The sequence below is a fragment of the Cydia amplana genome, chromosome 6 (genome assembly GCF_948474715.1).
Source record: "Cydia amplana chromosome 6, ilCydAmpl1.1, whole genome shotgun sequence".
NCBI lineage: Eukaryota > Metazoa > Arthropoda > Insecta > Lepidoptera > Tortricidae > Cydia > Cydia amplana.
Window position 1 is genome coordinate 20,266,592 of NC_086074.1, and position 26,487 is coordinate 20,293,078.

The 26,487-nt window shown below is 36.8% G+C and overlaps 1 protein-coding gene across 1 annotated transcript in view; it reads left to right on the plus strand.

The window, feature by feature from the left end:
- The window catches only part of LOC134649063 (mucin-2), a 96,357-nt gene extending 70,463 nt beyond the window's left edge, over positions 1-25,894 (plus strand). Inside the window, exons 3-6 of the mRNA XM_063503777.1 lie at positions 17,109-17,162; positions 17,714-17,893; positions 21,783-21,974; positions 22,413-25,894. Of these exons, the coding sequence (XP_063359847.1) occupies positions 17,109-17,162; positions 17,714-17,893; positions 21,783-21,974; positions 22,413-25,129 (3,143 nt within the window). The 3' untranslated portion in view covers positions 25,130-25,894. The remainder of the gene's footprint in view (positions 1-17,108; positions 17,163-17,713; positions 17,894-21,782; positions 21,975-22,412) is intronic.
- Positions 25,895-26,487: the final 593 nt, after the last annotated feature.

The window sequence follows — 26,487 nt, forward strand, 5'->3', positions numbered from 1 at the left end:
CGATTGACGTGTTTATTATTTTCGTTACTATGACAGCGTTTTTTTTTCTTTTTTGTCATTTACTACAGTAGCCAGTGTCATGTCGATATAAAAACACTTTAAAAATGGAAAGGTTGAGTCCTCAATACAGTGACATTATAACTCAAACAAGAACCATCCAAAGGGGGGTGGGGGAAATTTCGTTATCTGCCTCTTTATCACTCTTGCATATACGAGCGAAATTTAATGGTGGCAGATAACGAAATTGGTTTCGCGGCAGGCCCTCTTTAAACAAACCGCCTTGATTCATCAATGTTATATTTATTAGGAACAAACGTTGACCGACTGTCCTATATATTATACTACTCTTTGCTGCCCACTTCTAGCGCTGACGGTACACCGCGAAAATCAGTAAAATGCTGCAAATGGTGTTAAAGGTCTGAAAATCGGTACGATTGATCTTTAGGACATTTGAAACAATTTGACCCGAAGCGCCAACAAATAAAAAAAAAACGAGAGGAGTTATGACGTCATGTTTTTTTGTATGAAATTAAAAAAAAATGTTTAGAAACCTATCGTGTATGGTATTAAACGAAAGGGCTTTCTGAGCCAATGCTAAAAATATATCACATAGTTACATTTCAGTCATTTTGTTTAAATTATAATAAAAATAGTTTTCAAAACATACCAAGTTTGGGCTTCTCCAGATACAATACCATAATTTTTTTTTTGTAAAATATACCTCAAATTATCCCTAATATCCTCATATCTAACCCTAATAAAGCAATTTTGAAATTATTTACATTTAGGTTTTTTTTTAATTTTTCAATTTTACTTCGTTTAAAAAATATTGTATGGAATACATTGTTTCCAACCTAATTTTAATTGTCATTTCTGACAGATGAGTAAACCATAGACATGTTTTGGTTAATGGTACGATTATTTTCATCTTTATAGGGCTGTATCTCCTAAACCGTGCGTCGTAGCACAAAAATAATCAAATTTTCGTTCCCCTTTGAAACTCCTAAGTAATATTTAGAAAACACGAAAAACAAAAAAAAATAAAGATTTTTTTTTATAGGGTTGTATCTCCTAAACCGTGCGTCGTAGCGCAAAAATATTAAAATTTTCATTCCTCTGTAAGAAACCCTAATTAATATTTAAAAAAAAACACAAAAAAGAGATTAAAAAAAACAAAAAAAACTTTATAATGCTGTATCTCCTAAACCGTGCGTCGTAGCGCAAAAATAATCAAATTTTCGTTCCCCTTTAAGAAACCCCTAAGTAAGATTTAAAAAACACAAAAAAAGAAAAAAAAAGAAAAAGAGGAAGAAAAATATTTATAGGGCTGTATCTCCTAAACCGTGCGTCGTAGCGCAAAAATAATAAAATTTTCGTTCCCCTTAAGAAACCCACGCACTGAACAACCTATCACATTAGGACATGAAACAATCATCATCATCCATTTTTATTATTATTTCATTGCATTTCAAAGTAAGTGCTTGGTCGTAGAAAAAGTATTGTATGCAACGTTGTTTAACCGAGTCAATAAATACTAGTGGCGTCTTTATTAACAATTTTCGGTTGTTGTTTGTTGTTATTGTTACTCACGCCACTCGCCTTTTTTGACCTCTCTTAAACAACAGTTGCATAAAATACTATTACATGTTCCTTTGGTAATATCTAAGCTTTAAGTAAGAAAAAGTTCTGATGAGTGGGGGGTGGAGAACTCGGGAAAGGGGGGACGTTAAAGGTGAGTTTTTTCGGTTAATTCTTTCTTAATTATTACATAGACAATTTTTACTACGACTTATAGATTCCGAGATATAAGCAACTTTCTGAAAAAAAAACCGTTATATATTAATTTTATGCTTTCTTTTTAAATATTTAATTGAGAGATTCATAGATCACACTATGTAAAATTGAAAAATGAAAAAAAACCTAAATGTATATAATTTCAAAATTGCTTAATTAGGGTTAGATATGAGGATATTAGGTATAAGATTAGAGGTATATTTTACAAAAAAAAATTTACCGTATTGTATCTGGAGAATCCCAAACTTAATTGGTATGTTTTGAAAATTATTTATATTATAATTAAAAAAAAATACTGAAATGTAATGATGTGATATATGTTTGGAATTGGCTCAGAAAGCCCTTTCGTTTAATACCAAACACGATAGGTTTTTAAACAATATTTTTTTATTCCTTACAAAAAAAGATGACGTCATAACTCCTCTCGTTTTTTTTTTATTTGTTGGTGCTTCGGGTCAAATTGTTTCAAATGTTCTAAAGATCAATCGTACCGATTTTCATACCTTTAACATCATTTGCAGCATTTTACTGAATTTCTCGGTGTACCGCCAGCGCTATATAGGTATACTTGGTCAACCAGATCTTGACAGTAGAAAAAGTCGGCAATTTTGAAAAATGTAGGCGCGAAGGGATATCGTCCCATGGAAGATTTGAATTTCGTGCCTTTTTTTATTGACAAGATTTGGTTGACCAGCTATATACATATTATACTACTCTTTGCCTACGCCTTTGCTTTAAACTTTTTTTAACAAGTTTTCACAGACAATTAATAATTTGACATAGACACTTCAAGGCGGTTTGTTTACAAAGGGGCCTATCGGGAAGTGCGAAAATCGAAACTCAGCTATTTGCCTCTTTATCGCTCGAATATGCAAGAGTGATAGAGAGGTTAGATAACAATATTTCTAATTTCTGACTGTATTTTTCTTTAAATATTTTCAAATATAATTAAGTTGCGTTGTTTTATCACAAAGTTAAAAAGACTTAAAAGACCACTGTCTGTATCATCACCATCAGATCAACTCGATGGTAACCATAAAAATATTGTATTGTCACCCATATTACATATTATGTACTTATGTAAATTTTCAGCTTCATTGAACACCCGAGAAGTGGGTCAAATCTAGACACGCGGTAGCGTGTCCAGCCAAGTTCAAAGAAAAAGGAACTGGCGACGCAGCAACCGTGTGTAATATTACACGAACCATTTCGAGCTACTTTTGACCCCTTCACAACTTGAAACCTACTTAACCTACACCTCAGAGCATATAATACTAGAGAGCGGACAAGCCGCCGGCAGCCGTGTCGCAGTTGTTAGCTCATTGAGCATACAACGCCGCCAGTTCGCCGACCGTTGTTACCGAGTATGCACGCGCGCTGTTCACCGAAAAACTTCTGTTTTTTACCAAAATGCCGAGTTGTGCAATAATTACTTGTAAACATCGCAGTGATTTGATTAATTTCCAGACCAATGGGATCACTTTTCGCAGGTTTCACTACTTATTTCAAATAAAACCACGAATTCAACGTAATATTACGACTTGTATCCATGTAAGCTTACACTTGCTTGTCATTTAATATGTTTCATTATACATTGCTGCTGTACAAGTAACATGATTGCAAAGTACAGTGTTTACGCTGCAATGAACTGGGTACAAAACGATTCTCTCAATGAGAAATTTTCTCATAGTGCAGCAGCGATGTGCTCCGCTTGGATAGCGCTGTGCGGCACCTATAACACGTATCGATAAAACCAACCCAGGGTTAGTTGACGCTAAAAATAATTTAAAAATTTAAAGATGGTTAAGTTACTGTCTTTAATATAATATATTATTATAATATTATTTAGTATAAATTTTGTGTAATTGGTTACCTAATGGTATGTATGTATGTATGTATATACTTTATTGCACATGGAAATAAAAACGAGAAACATAGTTACAGAGTAAATTAAATACAACAAAGGCGAACTTATCCCTGTATGGGATCTCTTCCAGTTAACCTTTGAGGAAACGAATAAACAAAAGTAACGATGAATGACAAACAAAAACAATAGTGTACAATCACTAAAATTAATGAAATGCAAGTTTTGAATACACATTGCTACAAATAATATATATAAACATAAATAGAAATACTTAAATAAATAAAATAAAGCGTATAAGTATATATAATTATAACCTAAATAAAATAAATAAATACTCAATATATATCATAAATAAATAGATATGAGCTCGAACCAGAAAAGTAAAGGAAATTAAAGAAGTACTAATCGAGGAAAACCGAATTACTTATGTATCGGAAAGCCACAATTTTTTAAGCCTCTCCTTGAGTGATGCTACAGATTGCTACAGTGTCTGCCTACTGTGCACGAGGTCTCGGGTTCATTTTACTGGGCAGTAATTGACTATAAATATTAAACGTAATATACCCGCGTGCATTTGCACAGATAAGAAAATTATTGTTTTTTATTGCTCTATAATAAATTAATAATCAAAAATTCGATGTTATTATTGCAATCTAATTTCGAATGGCTTTTTTCTGAACACGTCATATGACATTTTTAGGGTTCCGTATCCAAATGGCAAAAAACGGAACCCTTATAGATTCGTCATGTCTGTCTGTCTGTCCGTCTGTCTGTCCGTCCGTATGTCACAGCCACTTTTCTCCGAAACTATAAGAACTATACTGTTGAAACTTGGTAAGTAAATGTATTCTGTGAACCGCATTAAGATTTTCACACAAAAATAGAAAAAAAAACAATAAATTTTTGGGGTTCCCCATACTTCGAACTGAAACTCAAAAAAATTTTTTTTTTATCAAACCCATACGTGTGGAGTATCTATGATTAGGTCTTCAAAAATGATATTGAGGTTTCTAATATCATTTTTTTCTAAACTGAATAGTTTGCGCGAGAGACACTTCCAAAGTGGTAAAATGTGTGTCCCCCCCCCCCCTGTAACTTCTAAAATAAGGGAATGATAAAACTAAAAAAAATATATGATGTACATTGCCATGTAAACTTCCACCGAAAATTGGTTTGAACGAGATCTAGCAAGTAGTTTTTTTTTAATATGTCATAAATCGCCTAAATACGGAACCCTTCATGGGCGAGTCCGACTCGCACTTGGCCGCTTTTTTAATATGTGTGTAGATAAAGTAATATATGCAACTGTACATTATTAAGCAATTTAAGCATAATAATTTACAGTTACGTAAAGTTTATGTAACTGTACATTCCTTATTTTTTGATAAACTACTAATATCTACTTAAATCAAATGTCTTGTTTTAACAAGGAAATTTATTCCATAAATAGGCAATTAAGAACAATGATTCCGAATATTTATATTTGAATAGTGTTCATGAAGTTATCGACACACAGTCTTTTCCGACAGTCGATCAAATATCGATATCACGGTGTCCCGGCTCAGTTCCCGTAATTATCGTTGTGTGCGTGCGTTATGACACGACTCGCTGGTCGTTCGCATGTACACAGACATTGAAATGATGCGCGTGTATTGTGCAATAGGAGCGTCCATCTACAAGTGTGCGTACTTTAGGTGTGTGCGTGCGATGTCTTTATAATTACTGGTGCTTTGTGTGTGTTCGAGAACTTGCGACAGGCGTATTCAATACAAATCGCCGGGCATGCCCGATCTCCTTCATTCCTATATCTGTGACCTACACACATGAAATTTGGCACATGTATTCAAGTCCCTTAGCTTGTTCAAAATACACTATTTCATAAACATAGCTCAAACAGTTATTGATAAATTAACGTTTAAAAACCGGCATTTTTGTGACTGACTGACATATAGATCAAAAACCTAACCCACTTCCAGGTGACCTAGAAACTTGAAATTTGGCATCAAGGTAGACTATTAGGTGTATATAGAAGGAAAAATGTGAAAATTGGAAATGATTGATATTTTGATGGAAAAAAAATAATTAATACTTATAGACCAAAAACCTAACCCACTTCTAGATTACTTAGAAACTTGATATTTGGCAAGGTAGACTATTAGGTGCATATAGAAGGAAAAATGTGAAAACTGGAAATTATTGATATTTCGATGGAAAAAAAATAATTAATACTTATAGACCAAAAACCTAACCCACTTCTAGATGACTTAGAAACTTGATATTTGGCATCAAGGTAGAATATTAGGTGCATATAGAGGGAAAAATCTGAAAACTGGAAATTATTGATATATCGATGGAAAAAAACATACTTATAGACCAAAAACCTAACCCACTTCTAGATTACTTAGAAACTTGATATTTGGAATGAAAGTAGACTATAAGGCGTATACACTTTTTGACAATTAACCGCGCGTTAGCGAGGGTCTCCTTTTCAGCTTAGGCAAACTGCTTTCATGATGAATACTACTGTGTGTGGCCTATAACGCGGGCGAATAATTAAAACGTAGATTCTACTCCTCAAACAATAAAACTTTTGTTCAACAACTTTTTGAAATTATGTAGTCTTAAAATTGTCCCTTTTTCAAACAAACGAAATAATATTTTCAATGTACTTTAAATTCCGCCTAATTGACATTGCCCGTCAGTCTTGTCACCGTACAGGCATAATCAATTTCGTAATACATTGCGTGTTCGATTAAATTTTAAAGTGTTTTAAAATACAAACCACAAGTTATTTTTAAAAGTCGCTGAACAAACATTGTCTAGTTTGAGGAGTAGAATCTACGTTTTAATTTTGCGCCCGCGTTATAGGCCACACACTGTATAGTAATTTCTGTACAAAAAGTAATCATATCCCAACAAAAACATAAATGTGAAATGAGAGCCAAGTTCAATATTGAGAATATGTGTCGTTGTTGACTCGCCGACAAAAGAATTGAGATCTATATGGGTGCCAAGTTCTGTGCTGTGTAGAAAATCCTGAAATTATAAAGGATTTGTCTTGGCTAGTTTTTACGTATAGGCATATAGGTAATATATATTTTTCTGTTAGTTTTTCAAAAACTTGGTTTGTTGTTAAAAGGTAGACTATTAGGTGCATATAGAAGGAAAAATGTGAAAACTGGAAATTATTGATATTTCGATGGAAAAAAAATAATTAATACTTATAGACCAAAAACCTAACCCACTTCTAGATGACTTAGAAACTTGATATTTGGCATCAAGGTAGAATATTAGGTGCATATAGAGGGAAAAATCTGAAAACTGGAAATTATTGATATATCGATGGAAAAAAAAACTTATAGACCAAAAACCTAACCCACTTCTAGATTACTTAGAAACTTGATATTTGGAATGAAAGTAGACTATAAAGCGTATACAAAAGAAAAAATGTGAAACTGAAACTTTTTGGCAATTAACCGCGCGTTAGCGAGGGTCTCCTTTTCAGCTTAGGCAAACTGCTTTCATGATGAATACTATAGTAATTTCTGTACAAAAAGTAATGATATCCCAACAAAAACATAAATGTGAAATGAGAGCCAAGTTCAATATTGAGAATATGTGTCGTTGTTGACTCGCCGACAAAAGAATTGAGATCTATATGGGTGCCAAGTTCTGTGCTGTGTAGAAAATCCTGAAATTATAAAGGATTTGTCTTGGCTAGTTTTTACGTATAGGCATATAGGTAATATATATTTTTCTGTTAGTTTTTCAAAAACTTGGTTTGTTGTTAAAAACTAGCCAAGACAAATCCTTTATAATTTCAGGATTTTCTACACAGCACAGAACTTGGCACCCATATAGATCTCAATTCTTTTGTCGGCGAGTCAAAAACGACACGTATTCTCAATATTGAACTTGGCTCTCATTTCACATTTATGTTTTTGTTGGGATTTAATTTGCATGATTTGATTGGAACCACATTGGAACAGACAGACAACCAACGGGACAGATAAAACTAAGTAAAAGCTTGAAAAAATGTGGCTTTTTCAATTTCTATTGCAACTTCAGATGAAAACGGGGTCTCTATTGTTTCCCAAATAGTTTTAAGCCATAATGTATTGTTTGCTCGAATTTTCGTTAGTCATAATTCATTTAGTTCAGAAACGCGTCACTTTTCAGGATTGCCATAAAACAAATCTAACCTAACCTAACCTCTATCTATAGGATAACCTAACTAAAATCTTGAAATGTTAACGGTTTCAGTTTTATGAGTAATGATAATATGACAAACAATACATTATGACTTAAAACTTTATGGGAAACAACGGGACCCCATGAAAACGTCCTTATTGAAGCATAAGGACCCTTAATTTATGGAAAGCCACATATTATAACAACCAATTCGAGGCTACTAGGTGGCAAAATACGACTCAATACGAGTAGGTAGGTCAAATACACAAGAGTATTAAAATAAGGATTTATATTTGGCCAAATATTCTTGTGACAAAGTTATTCTTCCTCGCGTTATCTCGATTTTGCCACGGATCATGAGAACCTATTGTTCTCTTGACAATTAATCCCAAGGATTGACGTAGGCACTAGTTTTTCCGAAAGCAACTGCCATCTGACCTTCCAACCCAGAGGGTAAACTAGGCCTTATTGGGATCTGTTAGGCTGTTAAAGTTTAAAGTTACCTACTCGTAAGTCTCGTAACACAACATATAAGTTTCACATAACAAAATTACTTACATATATATATATTATGTACCTAAACATATTACTTTTCTAAAAAAAGGACTGAAATCTAGTGCTGCGAAGAAACGGTATTTTTGTTCGGCTTTTTTGTTGCTATTTTGGCATATGAATACATGGTAGAAGAAGTAAGTATGGAATCCTCCTCCGTTTTGCGTGGTCCGACGCACCTGGCCGGGTTTTCGCGATTTTCCGTCAATGTCTGTCAATACCTTATTTCTTACGAACACCTAAAATAATAAGTTTAAAATTAATCTCAATGTCTCCAGTTTGCTGTTAATTCAAACTGACAAAATCCAAATTTCTAAGGCAATATACGACCGCTGTCTTATATAAGCCATTAAAATTCATCATGAATAACCCCACGTTGCGTTGTTATAAATTTAATTAAATAAATAATTATTTTATTTAATTTATAACAACTAATTAGGCATAGCGTCCAATTTAGAATATGACACAGGCACTAGTTCTTACGAATTTTACCTTAATTTATTAATCAAAGGACCTGAGGTAAAAGTGAGAAGAGGTTAATAAGCAGATGCACCAGCTAGTCGCCGACGCTCCGCTTCCCCCGGGATTAGCCCTTAAGCCTGCATCTAATAGACTGGCTCATAGGGGGCTATGAGCTTGCTGTTGCGTCAATTTTCATTTTTAGAAAAAAAAACTAGTCTACTAACTACTAACAACACAATAAATGCTTATTTTGCCGCATTCTTCACTATCTCTCCCTATTTCACTGCCATCTAACCCAGAGGACAAAAATATAGCTTATTGTGGCTACTGGCTACTCCGTCTTCCTCATGACTCATGATATTTTACTTCACCATAAAGTAATTGGTGTAATATCAAATGATATTTTTCACACAAGTTACAAGAAGTTCATTGCTAAGAACCACGACGATTGGTTTAAAATTTAAACTTTATATATAATTTGTTACCTAGTAATTATAATAAATCTGTTTTCTTTTTGACATTTAGTGGTATATGTATTGCTGTATGTTTATTGTCAAGTTTTTTTTAATTCTGGACAATTGTCATATATTCGTTTTCATGATAGATCTACACCAACGCAACTGCATGTCATGTTCTTGCGGTTTATTTTTATAACGCCAAGATCAAAATTTGACTGTTAACTCCATCTTGCGTCGAGTAGAGGAATCAAAAAACTATAGAAAATAGAAATGCAGTTTACTCTATGCCATAGAATCCCCTTTTAAATGTCATAAATCCAAACATGGCGGCCATACCAATAGACAATCAAGTCTAGCGATGAAATGATTTGTTTACATGAGATTCACTGACAGATAATGATCTTTACCTATTCGACAACCCACGATAGTTCAGATTCAAATGAACTTCAACATGCGACGTCAAAATTGGCATGTCGAATAAGGCCCCTGGTCCTGGGGTAGCCAAAAAATTGTCAAATTAAATTATAGGTACCTTGTAGGTACATTAGTTAATGGTCCAATCAGTTTCATGAATTGGGGTATATCTCTTTCTCATAGGTAAGTGTTTCTATCACGGCTGATCGGTGATCACGTGGTGCTTTCCATAGAAAACGAACCCCGGAAGCTCCGGCCCGGCCCCGGCCCGGTCTAGCGTGAGTCATCCCTTAACTTGTTATTATTTAAATTTCCTCTTTTTCATCACAATCAGAGCGGTTTCGCACTACGTCCGATCCGAATCCGATCCGAATCCGTGAAAATATGGTCCGAAGTAGCCGTAGAACTATTTCTAAGGTAATTTACGCACTCCGTCGTCCGATTTCGGAAAGAAATCAGACGGATCTAGTGCGAAACCGCTCTTATTACGTTCAAAACTTAGTGTTCGCTACGTACTTAAAATATACTCGTAAAAACCCGTCGGTCTTCCTGCGCCTAAGAAAATAGCATCCCGTTCTAAACGTCAGGAGTATAAATGTAAATGAAAACGATTAACGCCTATTAAGCTAAATAATACTCGTAAAACCTTTACGATTCAACTTTCTAATATATTGAAGCACAAAATCGTTTCCTATAAAAGGAACCTACGTAACTAAAGCTTGACAAGATTCTACTTGGCCTTCGCCATGTTGAAGATTTTCAATACCGTAAAAGTATAATACTGAAGAAAGTGAAGAAAGATTTTCAAACATTACGAGTAGGTACTGCCATATGTAAGCTGTTTGTAGCGACACTATCTCTGGGCCAAATATAATCTTTTCAGGATTACTTAACCTAATCTTATCGTAAGTCTATTTTATGTAACTTAGTAAGTAATTACTTAGCGATGTGCTATCTTTAAAGATGTAGATTTAAGCAATACAGGTCTGGCCTTTAGCTATGTACTTATATTTTGTATAGATCCAGGGATCAAACTATAGTAGTGACAAGGTGGTCTATACAAAATGTTTAGTAAATAGATAGCCGTCCGGTAAGCCATGTTTTATCTAGAGAAGCTCGATCTATCTTAATTAAGTTAGATGTATGTAACGAAGGCACTATTAAGTGGCTTTTTATAGACCTTAATCTAATAGATTGGCTACTAAAAGCTACTCAAAGTGCTCAAAGTATGTTTTTGGGATTAGTGATTTAACTACCGGCAACGAGATACAATGCGGGACGCTATACAGGGTGGCGCATTTAGATCGGTCAGTATGGGAAAATCTGAAACTATAAGACATACGACGATCTCTTCTTAGGAACCATGTCATCGATTTTAGTAACAAGAAAAACTGCATTCATACATTTAATTTTTTTTTATGTAAAATGTATTGAAAAAAATGGTGGCCATTTCGAAAACATACTAAAATAAATTAAAGGATATGAAAACAATGCATTTTATTCATTTCAGACATCATGTTTCATAGTAACATTTACTGCTTAAGACCTACACAATCGATATCTAAATAGAAATAATTTTAGATTTTTTTTTTCAAAACGTCCGGGTTCGATTCCCGAGCTGAGTACACATTTTTTTTTAAATGTATGAATGCAGTTTTTCTTGTTACTAAAATCGATGACATGGTTCCTAAGAAGAGATCGTCGTATGTCTTATAGTTTCAGATTTTCCCATACTGACCGATCTGAATGCGCCACCCTGTATAAATAGATATAAGACATCGTTATTGCCGTCGCTGTTTCTATCAATTCCTTGTTAAAATGAGTGACAGTCGCCGCCGCATTACTGCTGTGATTACAACGTTCACTCCGACACTCATTTTATCAAGGAATTTGACACATACAGAGGTGGTAACAATGACGCCGCAACAGTTATACAGCTGCAGTTGACATCCAAACATCACCTTTAGCCTCAAATCCGTCGGCACTTTTATATTATATTTATCTCTGCGATTTATATGTGCTATGTGCCTACATACTATCAATTTTAAAAACAGACTCAACCGTGTTTACATGTAAAATTCAACTTTGCACCCAAGAGCCTCGTAAATATTCATCGTTGTTGAGCATCGAGGCAAAGTGCTCGCTTTAGTCCTTTGGGATAACTTGCAATAAAGGAATATTGTTATATTGCGTTTTCAATATTTGGGCCGCTTTTGCTGAAATGTGGCTCCTTAAATTGTTTCTCTTGAAGAAGGCAGGGCACTAACTTCGGGATTCATTTGTTTTTAATATATCTTACTTTGGTACATACTTTCTGACAATGTTGTCAATACTTCTTAGGTAGGCTCAAAAATTTACTATAGCCAGAGAAAAAAATAGATCTTAACTTTTTCCTACAAGCCAACAATGTGCCAATTATGTGCCAGTTTGGAAAAGTAATAGCATGAAAGAACCCAACCGTTTTTACAGTTTGTGACTTTGTGTAAGTTGTTATAAAATGTAACATTTTTAACAATCTCAGAAGAATATTTTTCCTTTCTCGCTCGGCTTCGGGACAACTGCTAATTCAAGTCTTTTGATAAATACTCAAGTATTTTTGTTCGCTCGTTGCGTGTGCGCTTTTGTGGAGTCATATTTTCCGATAAAACAATGAAATGCCGGGATTTTGCGCACTTGTTGAGTAAAAAGTTGATTACCATCGCTTAAGGTATTACTTGCGCCTAAGATGGCCCGGATCTTAAATATCCCTACATTCAAGTAAATGGGTTCAAATTTTGCATCCATTTTCGCTGTACTTATAACACAAGCCTTATTGAGCATTACTTTACTTACTGTGGGAGTCTTAGGACAATTTGTGAAAAATAATCTAATAATATTTATTTATTACCTATTTATGATGGTTTTCTAACCTAAGTGTTTTGGTTTAAACAACGCAATAAACACTTATCATGATGACACGCGTATCGGGGTTCCCCAGGGAGCTTTCATTGTTCCTCCCTGATTGATGTTGCTCGCAGATTCCCTGTTTTTTCTCCTCCGTGATTTTTGATGAATGAATACCGTTTCGCTTTCAAACGCTTACTTAGGGAGACGGCAATTAGTATGGTGCATTAAAATGGGGAATGAAATACGCGCTATATCTCTGTCTATACTATCTCTGTCTATACATAGACACAGATAACTTACGAAGTGATACTACGAGTAATATAAATTCAGTAAAAGTGCGTGATGGCTACTTTCAACGTCCATGACCATTAAATTTATAACTTTACTTCCCTCATGTCATAATTTGCGGACGTGAGACCTGTGAACTTTAGTCTATACTTAGATTTAAGCCAATTTTATATTGAACGGCGCTTTGTCAATATTATTTAATCCTTCATCAATATAGTATCTATTAAAGTAGTAGCTCCCTTAAGTCGGCAACGTCCAAAATACTGGACTTAATATTTGACCCACTTTTTGTATTTTTTCTTAACCAGAATCATTGCTGCTATTGAACGCCGAGGAGGTTTAAACTCACAACCTTTCATGTTTTCTGTCGATTTATGGGTAATGCGGTCCGAATTAAACCACATGAAGTTACCAGAGTCTGGATTGGAAACAATCAGTAAAAAAAAAAATTAAACTGTTTATTATAAATAAGAATGTACAATATTTTCGGAAACTTAACCTAATCTACACTATAATAGATTATTAGCTAAGTGAGAGGTTTTCCCTTAATTACATCAATGACGTTATTGTTACTATTTTTAATCAAATTTATATTTATATAATTCTATTTTGACTTACTACTTTGTCAGTTCAAGCAGTACTTTTTTAACATTAGTTTCAGCTTATGAGGCTTATCTTCTAATTTATCTATTATATGTCTAGGAATACTATTTAGGATGTGTGGCAAATAACTCGACCAGACTCTTTGCCCATAATAATTGTTACTACTTGGTATATTGAAATGTTTGTTATTATCAGTACTCTAAGGTTATTTGGCCTATCATACCTATTCAAACTTCCCAGTTTATGTCTATATTCTAATATTATCGCTAGCTTCACTTTATCATATACATTCGTAGTTTCAGTTCTAGTTTTTAATTTAATAACCGATTAATACTGTACAATTCATTAGCATTTTATTTACATAGTATTACAAGTATGTTTGACCAAAGGCATTATTTGATAAACTTAGTGAAGTTATGAAATGTAACGTTAATTTATGTAAAGTTACTTATTATTCATCAACAATGCCAAGCGCGAGGATCCAAGGCTCGAGTTTCGGCGGTACATATATACTTTACTTTTACTTTGTACGGCGTGTAATTTGCAAATAAAGTAGGCGGTTTATCGTTGGCATACCAAGTGCATGTAAAACGGCTAGTAGCACACTGGAAGCGGTTACGGCTAGTCCCTTTTGTCTTGTTAGTTAATTACTACTCTATAGTAACCTCTGTTAACCAATAACATTTTATTAACGTGTTTTGATTTTAATAATGTCCTCTATTCGGTGATTTTATTACCAGTCTAGAAATGTTGTAAAGAGACTCTACATTCGGTATTTTTTTAGAATATGTTAATTTCACCAACAGTAATTCCTTGACGTTGTAAAATTTTTAAGCCAAGCCTAAGACTAAGAATCACTTTCCTAACTTTTCAAGAAGTCTATAAAAATTGCGTCCGTAAGCGACAAGCTTTTGGAACGCTCCCGTACTGCATTAGCATGTAGTACAACATGGTCGACTGAAATTCGGGGCGCGCGGCGGCGCCGGCGCGTGCGCCGATGACATAACGCGCATTCGCATTGCGCGAGCGACTCCTCCACTATGCATAATCTCCACTAACCACGTGCATACACGCATTCAGAATTATATCTTCTTCCAATCACATAAGGTAGATAATGGAATGGTGTTATAAATAAATTACTTGTACGTTTATGCTTAGTGTGGTTTGAACCGACACTTTCAAGCGATTTGACAAATTGCCGATAAACGCGACTGAGGTTAGAATTACGGTAAACCGTTCAATCATTCTGGACGTGTTCGGGGTTTAATAACTAGTGATAGTTGATTTACTTAATTTACATTAATTCAATTTATTGCACCGGCAAGGTGGTTAATTTGCGAGGATCGAGATCAATTTTTGATGGCATTTGTTGTCGCAGGTACTGTGATCGTTACCATGACGTATTCATAAAGCCGGTACAGTTATTGAATCAAAAGGTATACATTTGAATTCATAGTGTCTGATTCAAGTGCTAGAGTACGAGTATGAACTGCTGGAGGTGACGATATTCACTGCCCAAATCCAAAGTCACGAGTACCCAGTATGATAAATGCTTTGCGTTTGCGTCTCTATGAATTACTATAGCTTGTCGTTCTAAGGACTATGTTAATGTCTTAATAATTTGCTCAATACCGTTGGCACATTGAATCCTAAATTTCGTAGCCGTTTGGTTCTTCATAACCAAAAACTATTAAAAAAAAAAAACGAACGAATAGAACTCTGTATGGCACTTGCAGTGACGTACATAGTGTCGCATTGATGAAAATATGACGTGGAGACAGTGGCACTCACTAAGAAAAAGTCAAATATTAGAACATGCTCCTACTTACTAGTTTATGACATAAAAGGCTCCAATGTAAAAACTGGATCATTTTATAATATTTACTGTTAATTGTTGATTTAATCAATAAAACAAAACATCGAAACTAGGCTGAAGGTCTTTGTGTTGTTGTAATATTATTTGCGAAACGCGTATTAAGTATTCGCAGCTGTTTCTGCTATTATTATAGTAATCGTAAGGTCATAGACATCTTTAGAAATTTTATTGCGCGGTTTTGAAAGTTGAAACAGACGTGCTGTAGACTGTTGGGAGTGTAATTTATCATTTTACGTCTATGGAATAATATGTTAATGTTTACTAAGCAGAGTAGAAAGCATGTTATTGAAAGAAAAACGAGTATGGAATTGTATTTTTTTCTGTACTGAACAAATGAACAAAGGATTAAAAGAGTCAATAAATGCTCATTAAGTATGAAGTGCTTAATACCAGTTATATCTAGGTTTACTTAAGTACTGAAAATATAAATATTATTGCCAGATTGAAAAGATAAAATGTATCTATACTACCAAGTACATTTTTATTTTTGCTTCGTGCTTTTAGGGCAGTTTTAAATTGCTAAAACTTTTCGCATTTTAGACGCTTGAGGCCCATTTTCTAAAGCGTCGAAAACTCGCAAAAAGGTCTAATGACGCTAATGTGTTCAATCAACGCCAATCGTTTAGGCATTTAATTAAATACAATGCAAATTGGAGGCCCAGAGATATTCTTCTAATCGCTTATGGGCGAGTCGAAGTTTTACATGAACCAGCAAGGCGGGTGTAAGACGATCATTTGCGGTGACCATTTCTTGAGATTGATAACTATGAGTAATCGTATACAACCCCGATCGATTTTAGACGATTGACATAATTTGATTGATGATTGAATCAACTTTTTTATCGGTTCGCTATCTTGTTAATTGTACCTATTGTATTGTCTTATTATAAGTACCTCTCTATCTATTTATGTTTTACTTTGTTTACATACTAATTTGTCAGCAAAAAAAACCGGCCAAGTGCGAGTCGGACTCGCGCACGGAGGGTTCCGCACCATCAACAAAAAATAGAGCAAAACAAGCAAAAAAACGGTCACCCATCCAAGTACTGACCCCGCCCGACGTTGCTTAACTTCGGTCAAAAATCACGCTTGTTGTATGGGAGCCCCACTTAAATCTTTATTTTATTCTGTTTTTAGTATTTGTTGTTATAGCGGCAACAGAAATACATCATCTGTGAAAATTTCAACTGTCTAGCTATCACGGTTCGTGAGATACAGCCTGGTGACAGACGGACGGACGGACGGACGGACGGAGTCTTAGTAATAGGGTCCCGTTTTTACCCTTTGGGTACGGAACCCTAAAAAACAAAAAAAAAACTTTATAGTTATTATATTCCGATGAAGTTTATAAAAGCGAAAACATGGAATTAGGTATTATGGTATCGGTTCAGAAATAACGTTCTGAGGTAACAAACAAACAAAAATCCGGTCAAATTGAAAATTTCCTCATTGTTTTGAAGCCGGTTAAAATCTTGGACACGTCGATCAATCAAGGGACCTTGAACGTACATCAACATTGACGATTGCGACGTCTATAACAACGTATAATGACTCTTATGAATATGGAGATCATGTTATTCTGGTCCCCGCCCCCGCTCGCGTTGTACAATGTATGACAACGGATAAGCCCTCCATCAGCCCAATTGGCCGGGTGGGGGGTTGGGGTAATCCCGGAGATATTTATGGGCAATAGCTGACGAATGCGTTATTGTTGCAGGTCCGCTGGGGCCGCTTCCGAATGTGACCAGCGAGGACGTCGGATTGAAGGAAGGTGAGTGGGGATTCCGTTTGAACTTATATAATAATAGTTATAGGTAGTAAAAGTACATAAAAACTCAGTTGTGGCAGCTGCCATTCATTACAATACTTTTTTGGGTTAGAAAATACGTTTTTAACACAAAATACAACAGATCTCAAAAATTATTATAAAGAGGCGGGAAACAATATTACGAGTTTTTTACGTGTAGGTAAGCAATTTATGATATGAGTAGGTACCTACCGAATCAATAAGTACAAATGTGTAAGTATAGCTGAAATATCGTCGCGGTTAGCGGCGTTCTAAGTCCCGGAGAGTTAAAAGAGTTACTTGCATTTTATTTATTTATTTAAACTTTATTGCACAATACACAAAAATAATGTACAAATGGCGGACTTAATGCCTAATGGCATTCTCTACCAGTCAACCATCGGGCCATTTTCTCTATCTACTCTGCCTTTTCCTTCACAACCTGATAGATACGACGTTGGCTTTTTCTTTACTTGATCAATGCATCCTTGATTTGCTCTTTCTTTAACTCTAATCGTGCATTCTCGGTGTTTCAGGCAGCTGCGTCCTCGGTGACGTAGTGTACATGCCGGGCGACACGTTCACGGGCGCGACGCCCTGCGAGCGCTGCGCGTGCGCCGCGGGCAGCGTTCAGTGCGCGCAGGAGCGCTGCGAGCCACGTCCGGGCTGCAAGGCACTGCACCGGCCGGATCACTGCTGTCCTACGTATCAGTGCGGTTAGTATTGTGCAAACTGAGTGTACGTCTGAGCGGAGCATGCCGTGCCAGGCCCATGTTTAACAAGCTCAAAAGTACGCAAGCGGTCTAGAGCTCGCAGCTCAAATCCTTTTGAAGCAAAGAAAAAAGCGTGCTTCAAGAATCTATTGTTACTCTTTCTATACGCTCTAGCGTATATTTAGTCCAATATTAAATGCCGGTAACGCACCTGCAACCCCTCTAGTGTTGAAGGTGTCCATGGGCGACGGTAATTCCTTTTCATCGAGCGATTTGCCTACTTCACTCTAAAAAAAATTTGGTTGGCCCTATCAATATCTTGATAGTCGTAATCAAACATCTTGATTCCATACGAGCCTAACAAGAACTTAGACACATCAAATAAGGTAATTCTGATTGCTATTACTATATCTATGTAACTGAACCAATGAAGATCTTGTTCAATATTTACACGAAAATCAATTATGCTAACTAATTGATCCTAGTAAGATCAACTAAGGGCTTGATAATTATTATCATGATAAGTTACTGTACCAACTAATGCAAACGAGTCAGTTTAACTAAGATGTAGGTCAATATTAACATGAAGAATTACTGTATTAACTATTTGACCCAAATAAGTTCAACTAAGAACATGATTACATCGACTAATGCACCTTATTAGCCTGAACTAAGATATTGTTAAATTTGAATCTCAATTGTTTAATCATTTCAACTAAGATGTAAATCAATGTTAACATGAAGAATTACTGTATCAACTATTTGACCCTAATACGTTCAACTAAGAACATGATTGCATCGACTTATGCATCTTATTAGCCTGAACTAAGAAATTAATAAATTTGAATCTCAATTGTTTAATCAGTTCAACTATGAAACTTGTCTAGTACAATATACCATTCTTCTTCAATTCTACTATGACTCTTTGTCTCATTTACTAAGACATTTCTTTCAGATCTCTACTTTTTATGCGCACCGTGCTGAATAATGCTGATCCTCGTACTCATATTATACTCAAGGTCTTAAATGCTAAGATGTACATTTATTTCAGATCTTTTTGGCGATCGACCTAGACCGGTTTAGCTTTACAAACACGGGAGAGGCGTGCTCGTGAAACCGGTCTAGGCCGATCTTCAAAAAGATCTGAAATAAATGTATATCTTAGTATTTAAGACCTTGAGTATAATATGAGTACGAGGACCAGCATTATTCAGCACGGTGCGCATAAAAAGTAGAGATCTGAAAGAAATGTCTTAGTAAATGAGAAAAAAAGTGACATAGTACAATTGAAGAAGAATGGTATATTGTACTAGACAAGCTTCATAGTTGAACTGATTAAACAATTGAGATTCAAATTTAACAAAGTAAAGTTTTATGAAAAGGGGGTAAATTAATAAAACAAAAAATATATATAATAAGATGTTATTTATTCATCTAAACATTTAGAAAACTAAACGTTTTACATTTAAAAATCGAACTTTCTTTTACATACCTTACATATACCTATATTATAATTAACATTTAAAACGGGCTACAAATATAATGACCGTTTGGCGTACAACCGTCGATTTCCCCCTTATGGGTACGCGTTGGCGGCAGGCTCGGGGACGTCTGTCGCCTACACGAGGGTCCCTGGGATGGCCAATGCGCAAAAAATGGCGCACTCTTAGAGAAGTAAAGGGAAACAGTTCCTCCGAAGTCGAGTCCGCAGTTCGGACAGCCGCTGGCGGGGTTTCGGAAGCATGGTCCCGATCGTTTCCCGTGCCTCGCCTTAAAGCCTTGAGGCGGCCAACAGGGGTTTTACTGGGTAGACCTGGGGTCTCATTAGTCCACAACAGGGATTCCCACATAGCCATCCCGGCCCGTCCCCGCGCCGGGTGGTATGCGTAACGCATTTGAACTTTTGAACTGCTATCAGTTAAGGGGTTAGGTTAGATTAGCACTTCCTCCATTTGCACATACACTATTATACATTAGGTACACAAAGCAAAGGTAACACCTTCACTGTTCCAGGCTTGCCGTGAAATAAAGGCAAAAGTAAAGTTTATTTCGTTGACGCGTACTTGAATGACTAAGTAGTTGAATGTTGAGGTTGAGACTAGTCCTGCTCGCACGATCTCAGACGCCGCAGGGGCGCGGGCGGGGAGGAACGCGGGTGCACCGGCGCCCCCCTACTTATCTCTTGATTGAACGGATTAACTGATTATTTAATTTAATTATGAAGAAAATCGATTTAACAAATAATTCTTAATAGAATAGAATATTAGTTTCGTAATTAATACAATAACTTGATCATAATGGGATTGAATGTTTTATCTTCGTTGTTCTAAATATTATATGTTTAGTTGATTAAAATACCAAGTCTTATGTAAATCAACAAAGACAAAATAATCACATAAACTATTAAAATGTTCATAACTATCAACATATTTATCTGTTTTAATTAATTTGTTAAGGATTGAATTAACCTACGTTACATAATTATGCCAACACGTTAATAATAGATGCAAAGTATACAATTGTTAGGATTAATAACATACCTACTTTATTAGTTCAATCACAGATACACTTATTGTTTTAAGTAATCAGCTTTCTTTGATTTATATAAGATCGTTATTGTTATAATTAACTTAACGTCAACTAAGAGAAAACTGCTCTTAGTTGGTCTTCATTTTTTAGAGTGTTCGTTTGCCTCCTATATCATATAAAAATACTTTTTCTCCAATATGCTCGGAAATGTTCACCTTATTGTAGCAAAAATAGTACGGGAAGTTCTACGTTATTGTCAAACTCTAATTTAAAAAAATCAAACTATCGCTGTCCTGTTCTAGCGGACGGGAATGAAAAAAACACTACAGTAATAACTTATTACTGTAGTGTTTTTTATTTTTTGAAAATAAAAAACGCAAACAGCCAATTATTATAGCCGCGAGCCGCGTCTACACGACCCGATCAGCTATCATTTCAAACTATAGGATAGAGTGAGATAGTAAGATAAACGACCTTACTTGTCTCGTTCTTACAAGACCGTTGTGCTCGTGTATGATCGTGCAAATACTGCTTAATAAAATAAAAGAATATTTTTATATTTTATTTAAGGATCTCATCCGTGTACATAAAGTTGATATACTTTGTCAAAGGACTTTCTCATTTCAAACATAGACAGAGAGAATCATACTATCTTTGTCTTACACTAGTACTAGCACCCAAAAGAAAAGGATGGGTATAGTTTTCCTGGTTCTTACTGACTGACAAATTGGTTTGACTAACTATATTGCACAATTATATTGAATGGTACTGAATGGCAGAATAAGTTTGTGCCCTTAACTTAAAAAAAAAAAAATTTAGAGGGAAATTGTTTTTGACATTTTTGATGTGAAGGTTCGATTTGAGTGATGCTTGATGCTTAAATTATTATTATTTTACCTTATTTCCTCGCATGTTTGGAGAAAAGCACTATATATGCCTCGGCAATAGCAATTCGTGGATTCGTCTTCTTTGTCGGACTCCGCTTCGCGTCGTCCGACAAAATCGAAACTCATCCACGAATTGCCCTTTCCCGGCCTCTGCAATAATGTACTAATGACTGCACGCTGCACGCCCCGCCGCCGATCGCCGCTCGCTCAGCGACGACCGTAAGACCGTTCGATTTGGATTATGAGTAGTTTATGAGCCATAAATGCTGGCAATGTAGTTACAACCCCTCTATAACTTGTTAAGAGAGAGAAAGCATTACCATAGTAGGTACAGTAGGTACAAAAACATTTCCTTAATAATCTAGATAAAAATGGAATATCAAACGCAACTCCTCACAGAAATCTAGTTCCCGGTACGAGAAAATACAAAACGCAGATGCTCAATAATCTTCAACGATATCTCCATCGTTTTTCAGAATGCGAGCTAGAGGGCCGCGTGTACGGCAACGGCGAGAAGCTGGTGGACCCTGAGGACCCGTGCCGCGTGTGCTATTGCCAGGGTGGGGAGGTGGTGTGCCGCCGCATCGCCTGCTTCCTCCGAGATGACTGCCAGCCGAGGCTCGTCCCAGGCCGGTGCTGTCCGGAGTACGACAACTGTCCGCTCAGAGGTAAACAACGTTGTACCAATACAGTACTCTATGTCTATGTATATGTATTATTTTTGTTTTTCTTTAGCGAGCCATTAAGTAGTGGCAACTGTATTTGTTTATGAATTTTGTATAGACAGTACACCTACCTACCTATAAGAAACATATGTACTGTTTGTTCCCAAATAGACATTAAAACATTACGTAAATAGTAATTGATACCGGCATTTTCTGCTTTTATCCTTTACAGTTAGTAGTCGTCAATGAGTAGAAATATAAGCCTTTAGTTGTTATGGTTCATAAAATAATGTAGATAGAGCTAGTTTAATTGTCTTCCATACACCTAGATAAAATTGACTGATTCATTCAAGAAGTTTCCAATCTTACTTGTTAGAGTAGGATCGCGCATTGGGACGAACATTGGAAGGTGAAATATAATTTATTTTTCTTTATTTTCAGGAGTCACTGCTATTCCGGGGCTACTACCACCAGTTTCAAGCATAGCTACGAGTGACACCTCTAACGCCGCCCCGACTCCTCCGAAGCAAAACATCAAGCAGGAAATCACCATTAAAGAAATCACGCCAGTGTCAGAGATCCCTGTCCTCACCGACGTAAAGATCAAGGAGATCCTGCCCTCGACAAGCATTGAGGTGCCAGAGTACCCCTCATCCAAGTCACCACTCATTCCACGGGAAGCTATTCCGGACAAAACCGTGACTAGCAGCGCTGAACTATCACCAAAGCCGAAGGAATCTGCTGCGATCGAATTAATTTCACCACTGCCTACAGAACAGCCTTCAAAACCAGTGGAAAAGATCATTGAGACTAAGAGTACAGAGGATTTACTTCCATCAAAAATTAGCCTGTCGACGCAGGATTCTATCAACAGCGAAATCTATCCATCGCATATCCCCACGATCATTGCTACTATGGGAGTTCCTCCGATTGCACCTAATACTATTCCAGCAGCCAGCACAACCAGAGTTGCTATCATTGAAGAAGAAGACACGTCTCTTTTCGATCACAACCCCGCTTTCCCTCCGATTCCTGATGACTTATCCCCAGTAGGAACCCATGAAGACGAAATATCTGAACAGAATGCGGATGGTGATCACACAAACGTGCACGGAGAACAACATGTAGCCAGTACACTACCACCTACATCCACGACGTTTGTACCGAAAGACACTCCCACGACTACAGTTAGGTATATACTAGACACTTCTACCACTACTACAACCACAAAAAAAACAGCGACTGAAACAAGCACTACTAAGACTCCAGAAATTGAAACAACAGCATATGTATTAACATCAACTACACCGCAAAGTGAATCCTTAATAAAAGGTAGCCCGATGCTTAACCCTTGGTCAGAAATTCCGCCTGAAATATTGGATAGGCCATCCTCAGTACCAGAAGATATAAGCGGTGAATTAGACGACCCTGAAGAGCCAGTGACAGCTTTCGAAGAACCTCTTTATATTGCTACTTCAACTACTACTGGAGCTAAGTTAGTAGATGATACTACTACTGGTTCACAAATCGGAGGCAAGGAGACAATGGTACCAAAGTCTAATGAAGAAACGAGTGCACCCTTCGATACTACTCAAAGAGTCACGTCAACTACCACTGGTCCACCAATACAACTAGATGAGACTACTGCTACTTCTCAAAAACTATTAAATAATAAATATCTACTTAGATCTAGTGAGGTAACGACCACTTCGATCGATACCACTAAAAATACTCAAATGGTTACCTCCACTACCAATGGACCACTTAGTAAATTAGTAGACGAAACTGCTGCCGCTACTGTTTCAAAGGAGATAATTTTACCTAGGTCTGGCGCAGTAACAAATACTCCTTTTGATATTACTCAATCTACTCAGACTGTGACATCGACTACAACTCAACCAGCCATTACTCAATCTACTCAAACCTCCACTGCAACTGAATCAGCATTTAAAATAGTAGATGAGACTACCGTTTCACCACTTTCCACATTAAAGAATAAAGTTGTACCTAGGTCTAGTGAGGTAACGAACACTCCCTTCGATACAACCACTCAAACTACTCAGAGAATAACAGATGCTTCAGAAATAATCACCAGCACACCAAGAGCTCCAGAAGAATTAACTACGGGTACTGTTACTAAATCCAACATTCCGACTGAGATCACTGCTCAAACTGAGTTCAGCTCATTGCCGATCGAGACTAGTGACCAAAACCCCCATGACTCCTCGGAAAGCGCCTTAAAAGACAAAAGCCCTTCAACTGAGACTCCATTTATAATTGAAATAACAACAGCCAAGGCAACAACGGAGACCGAGAAGGTTATCGTCGCTAAGACGACTCCAACCACTCCCTCTACCCCAGGAAGTAACTCGTTTGAGAATATAGAAACTACGGAATTTGTTCTTACTTCATTCGGATCTTCAGAAACTAGTACTGATTCTGTAGAACTTATTAAAATTTCTCCAACGCGAAAAGTAAATAACGCAGCTATTATTGACTCATCGCATAGAAAACAGGGCAACGTACTGACTGATCTGCGAGACTTGGTGGGGGATGTGGCTTCCATCAGCGGCCACACTGATGAGCCGAGCACATTGCTCCGAACCACTACATCCAACAGCTTCTCCGACTCAGAGGAACTGATGCCAGTCAACGCTGGATACAAGAGCAAAAATAGTAACTTCAACCTTAACTCCATCACGGAGATCCCCTTGAAAACTAAGAGTCAGCTTCCAGTTAATAAGCAGAAGATGGTAGAAATAGAAGGTGAAGATACAGACAGTATTGCTGACGCGCCGCCACCGCATGACAAGGTAGAGCCGACCACGCGCAGGCCCATCATCGACAATGTGTCTGACTCCATGCCTAATAAGAACGAAACTGACAAGACAGACATTGAAATTATCTCTCAGTCCTACGTCCCAACGATCAACAGGCGACCGACGAAAGTTGTGATGAAGAAGAATAACGACAAGCCCCTTTCTGAAGCTTCAACCGAACAAACTCTTGCGACTGCTTCTTCAGATGTAGTGACATCTTCTGGCGAGACGACGTCTTCTGCAGTTGCGATTACAGAGAGTGCTTTGTCCTCTGAAGAATCGGCTACAACAGCCGATGTGACTTTGGGGGCAGACGCGTCAACTACCGCGGCGCAGTGAGCTGCGCGCACGTCGATCGATGGAACCTCAGCTTATCAGCATTTCTAGAGTAAGTTTCGTTCTTGAAACTCTAAGTTAACGTAGAGACTACTAGGTTAATAGGACTATATACGAAAACCTTGTCAGAAGGATTCATTATTCTTTGTCAATTCTCTCGGGCGGGAATAATTTCCGCCGAGTCGTATGTAAGTAGACGGCCGGGGTATCCGGCCGAATTTTGTGTTATGTGTATTAGCTGGACAAATTATTTATAACGTAGAGTTAGGGCGCGAGGGCGCGGCGATGTGTCAAACGTGAGGGCTGTAGTCTAGCTCTTCGTTAGCGTAAGTTATTTATTTGTTAGTGAGAGCGAATTAGTAAGTGATGATAGGTAAGCAACCAAGCTAGTCAACCTGTGACTGCGCGGCGTCGCGCCACGTTGCCATTACTGCTAGCATTAAAGAACATGACAAACCTCGAATGGACATTCCGGGCTTAGTTTTAGTTCCCTCGGTGGAAAGCCAGTAGCGCGAGGCGACACGGGACTATATTTGGTACAAATCGAATTTGATATTATATAATCAACCTTATGAAATACTGTAAAACCTAGATGGTTTAGAATGAATGTGATTGCACATAGTTTTTATTTAATGCACTTTGTGTCGGTATCGAAGTGGGATTGCTGGAAGGATGGCTCAATGCTAGTGTAAGATGTAGCTTCATCGTGTCAGACTGGATCTATGGGATTCGAGTGCATAACGTAATGAAACATCAACAACATGTTGCCTCAAATTCGGTTAACGTACTGGTGAAAAAGTTTCGCTTAACTTTTGAAGACTTTGCTCTAACACGAATCCAGTGCTTTTTTGTCAAAGGACGTATTTCAATAACTAGGCGATTCGAAAAACCTTTACTTACCTACTCATCAATTTGAAATCTATTATCTTATCCACTTCAAGAAAGATAAAACGTTTTCTTTAACAAAAACTCTCTAGATTCGATCTTTCACGATGTTTCGGCGAGCGGGAGACCGATCATGTTCTGTCCGCGCAGGCGCGGGGCAGACCATAATAATGTACACAATATTGATCCTTATGTCAACGGACTAAGGTGCAGCAATGTGTACATGTTTATGAGCGTCGGCGTGCGCGGGCGTTGCTTCTTGCTCCGGAAGACGTCGCCTTTTCCCGAGCAATAAGCATGTGCCGACTGTATTATTTATAATTATTGTTTTTTTTTACAAATAAAAGAACCAGACTGAATCCTTTGTTTTTTTAGCATCTTCAACTTACCTTTATACAAGTAAAACAGCCGTTGGAAAACCAGTTTGAATTTAGTTGAGCATCCTCATCATATCCTCATATGGAAACATTATTATT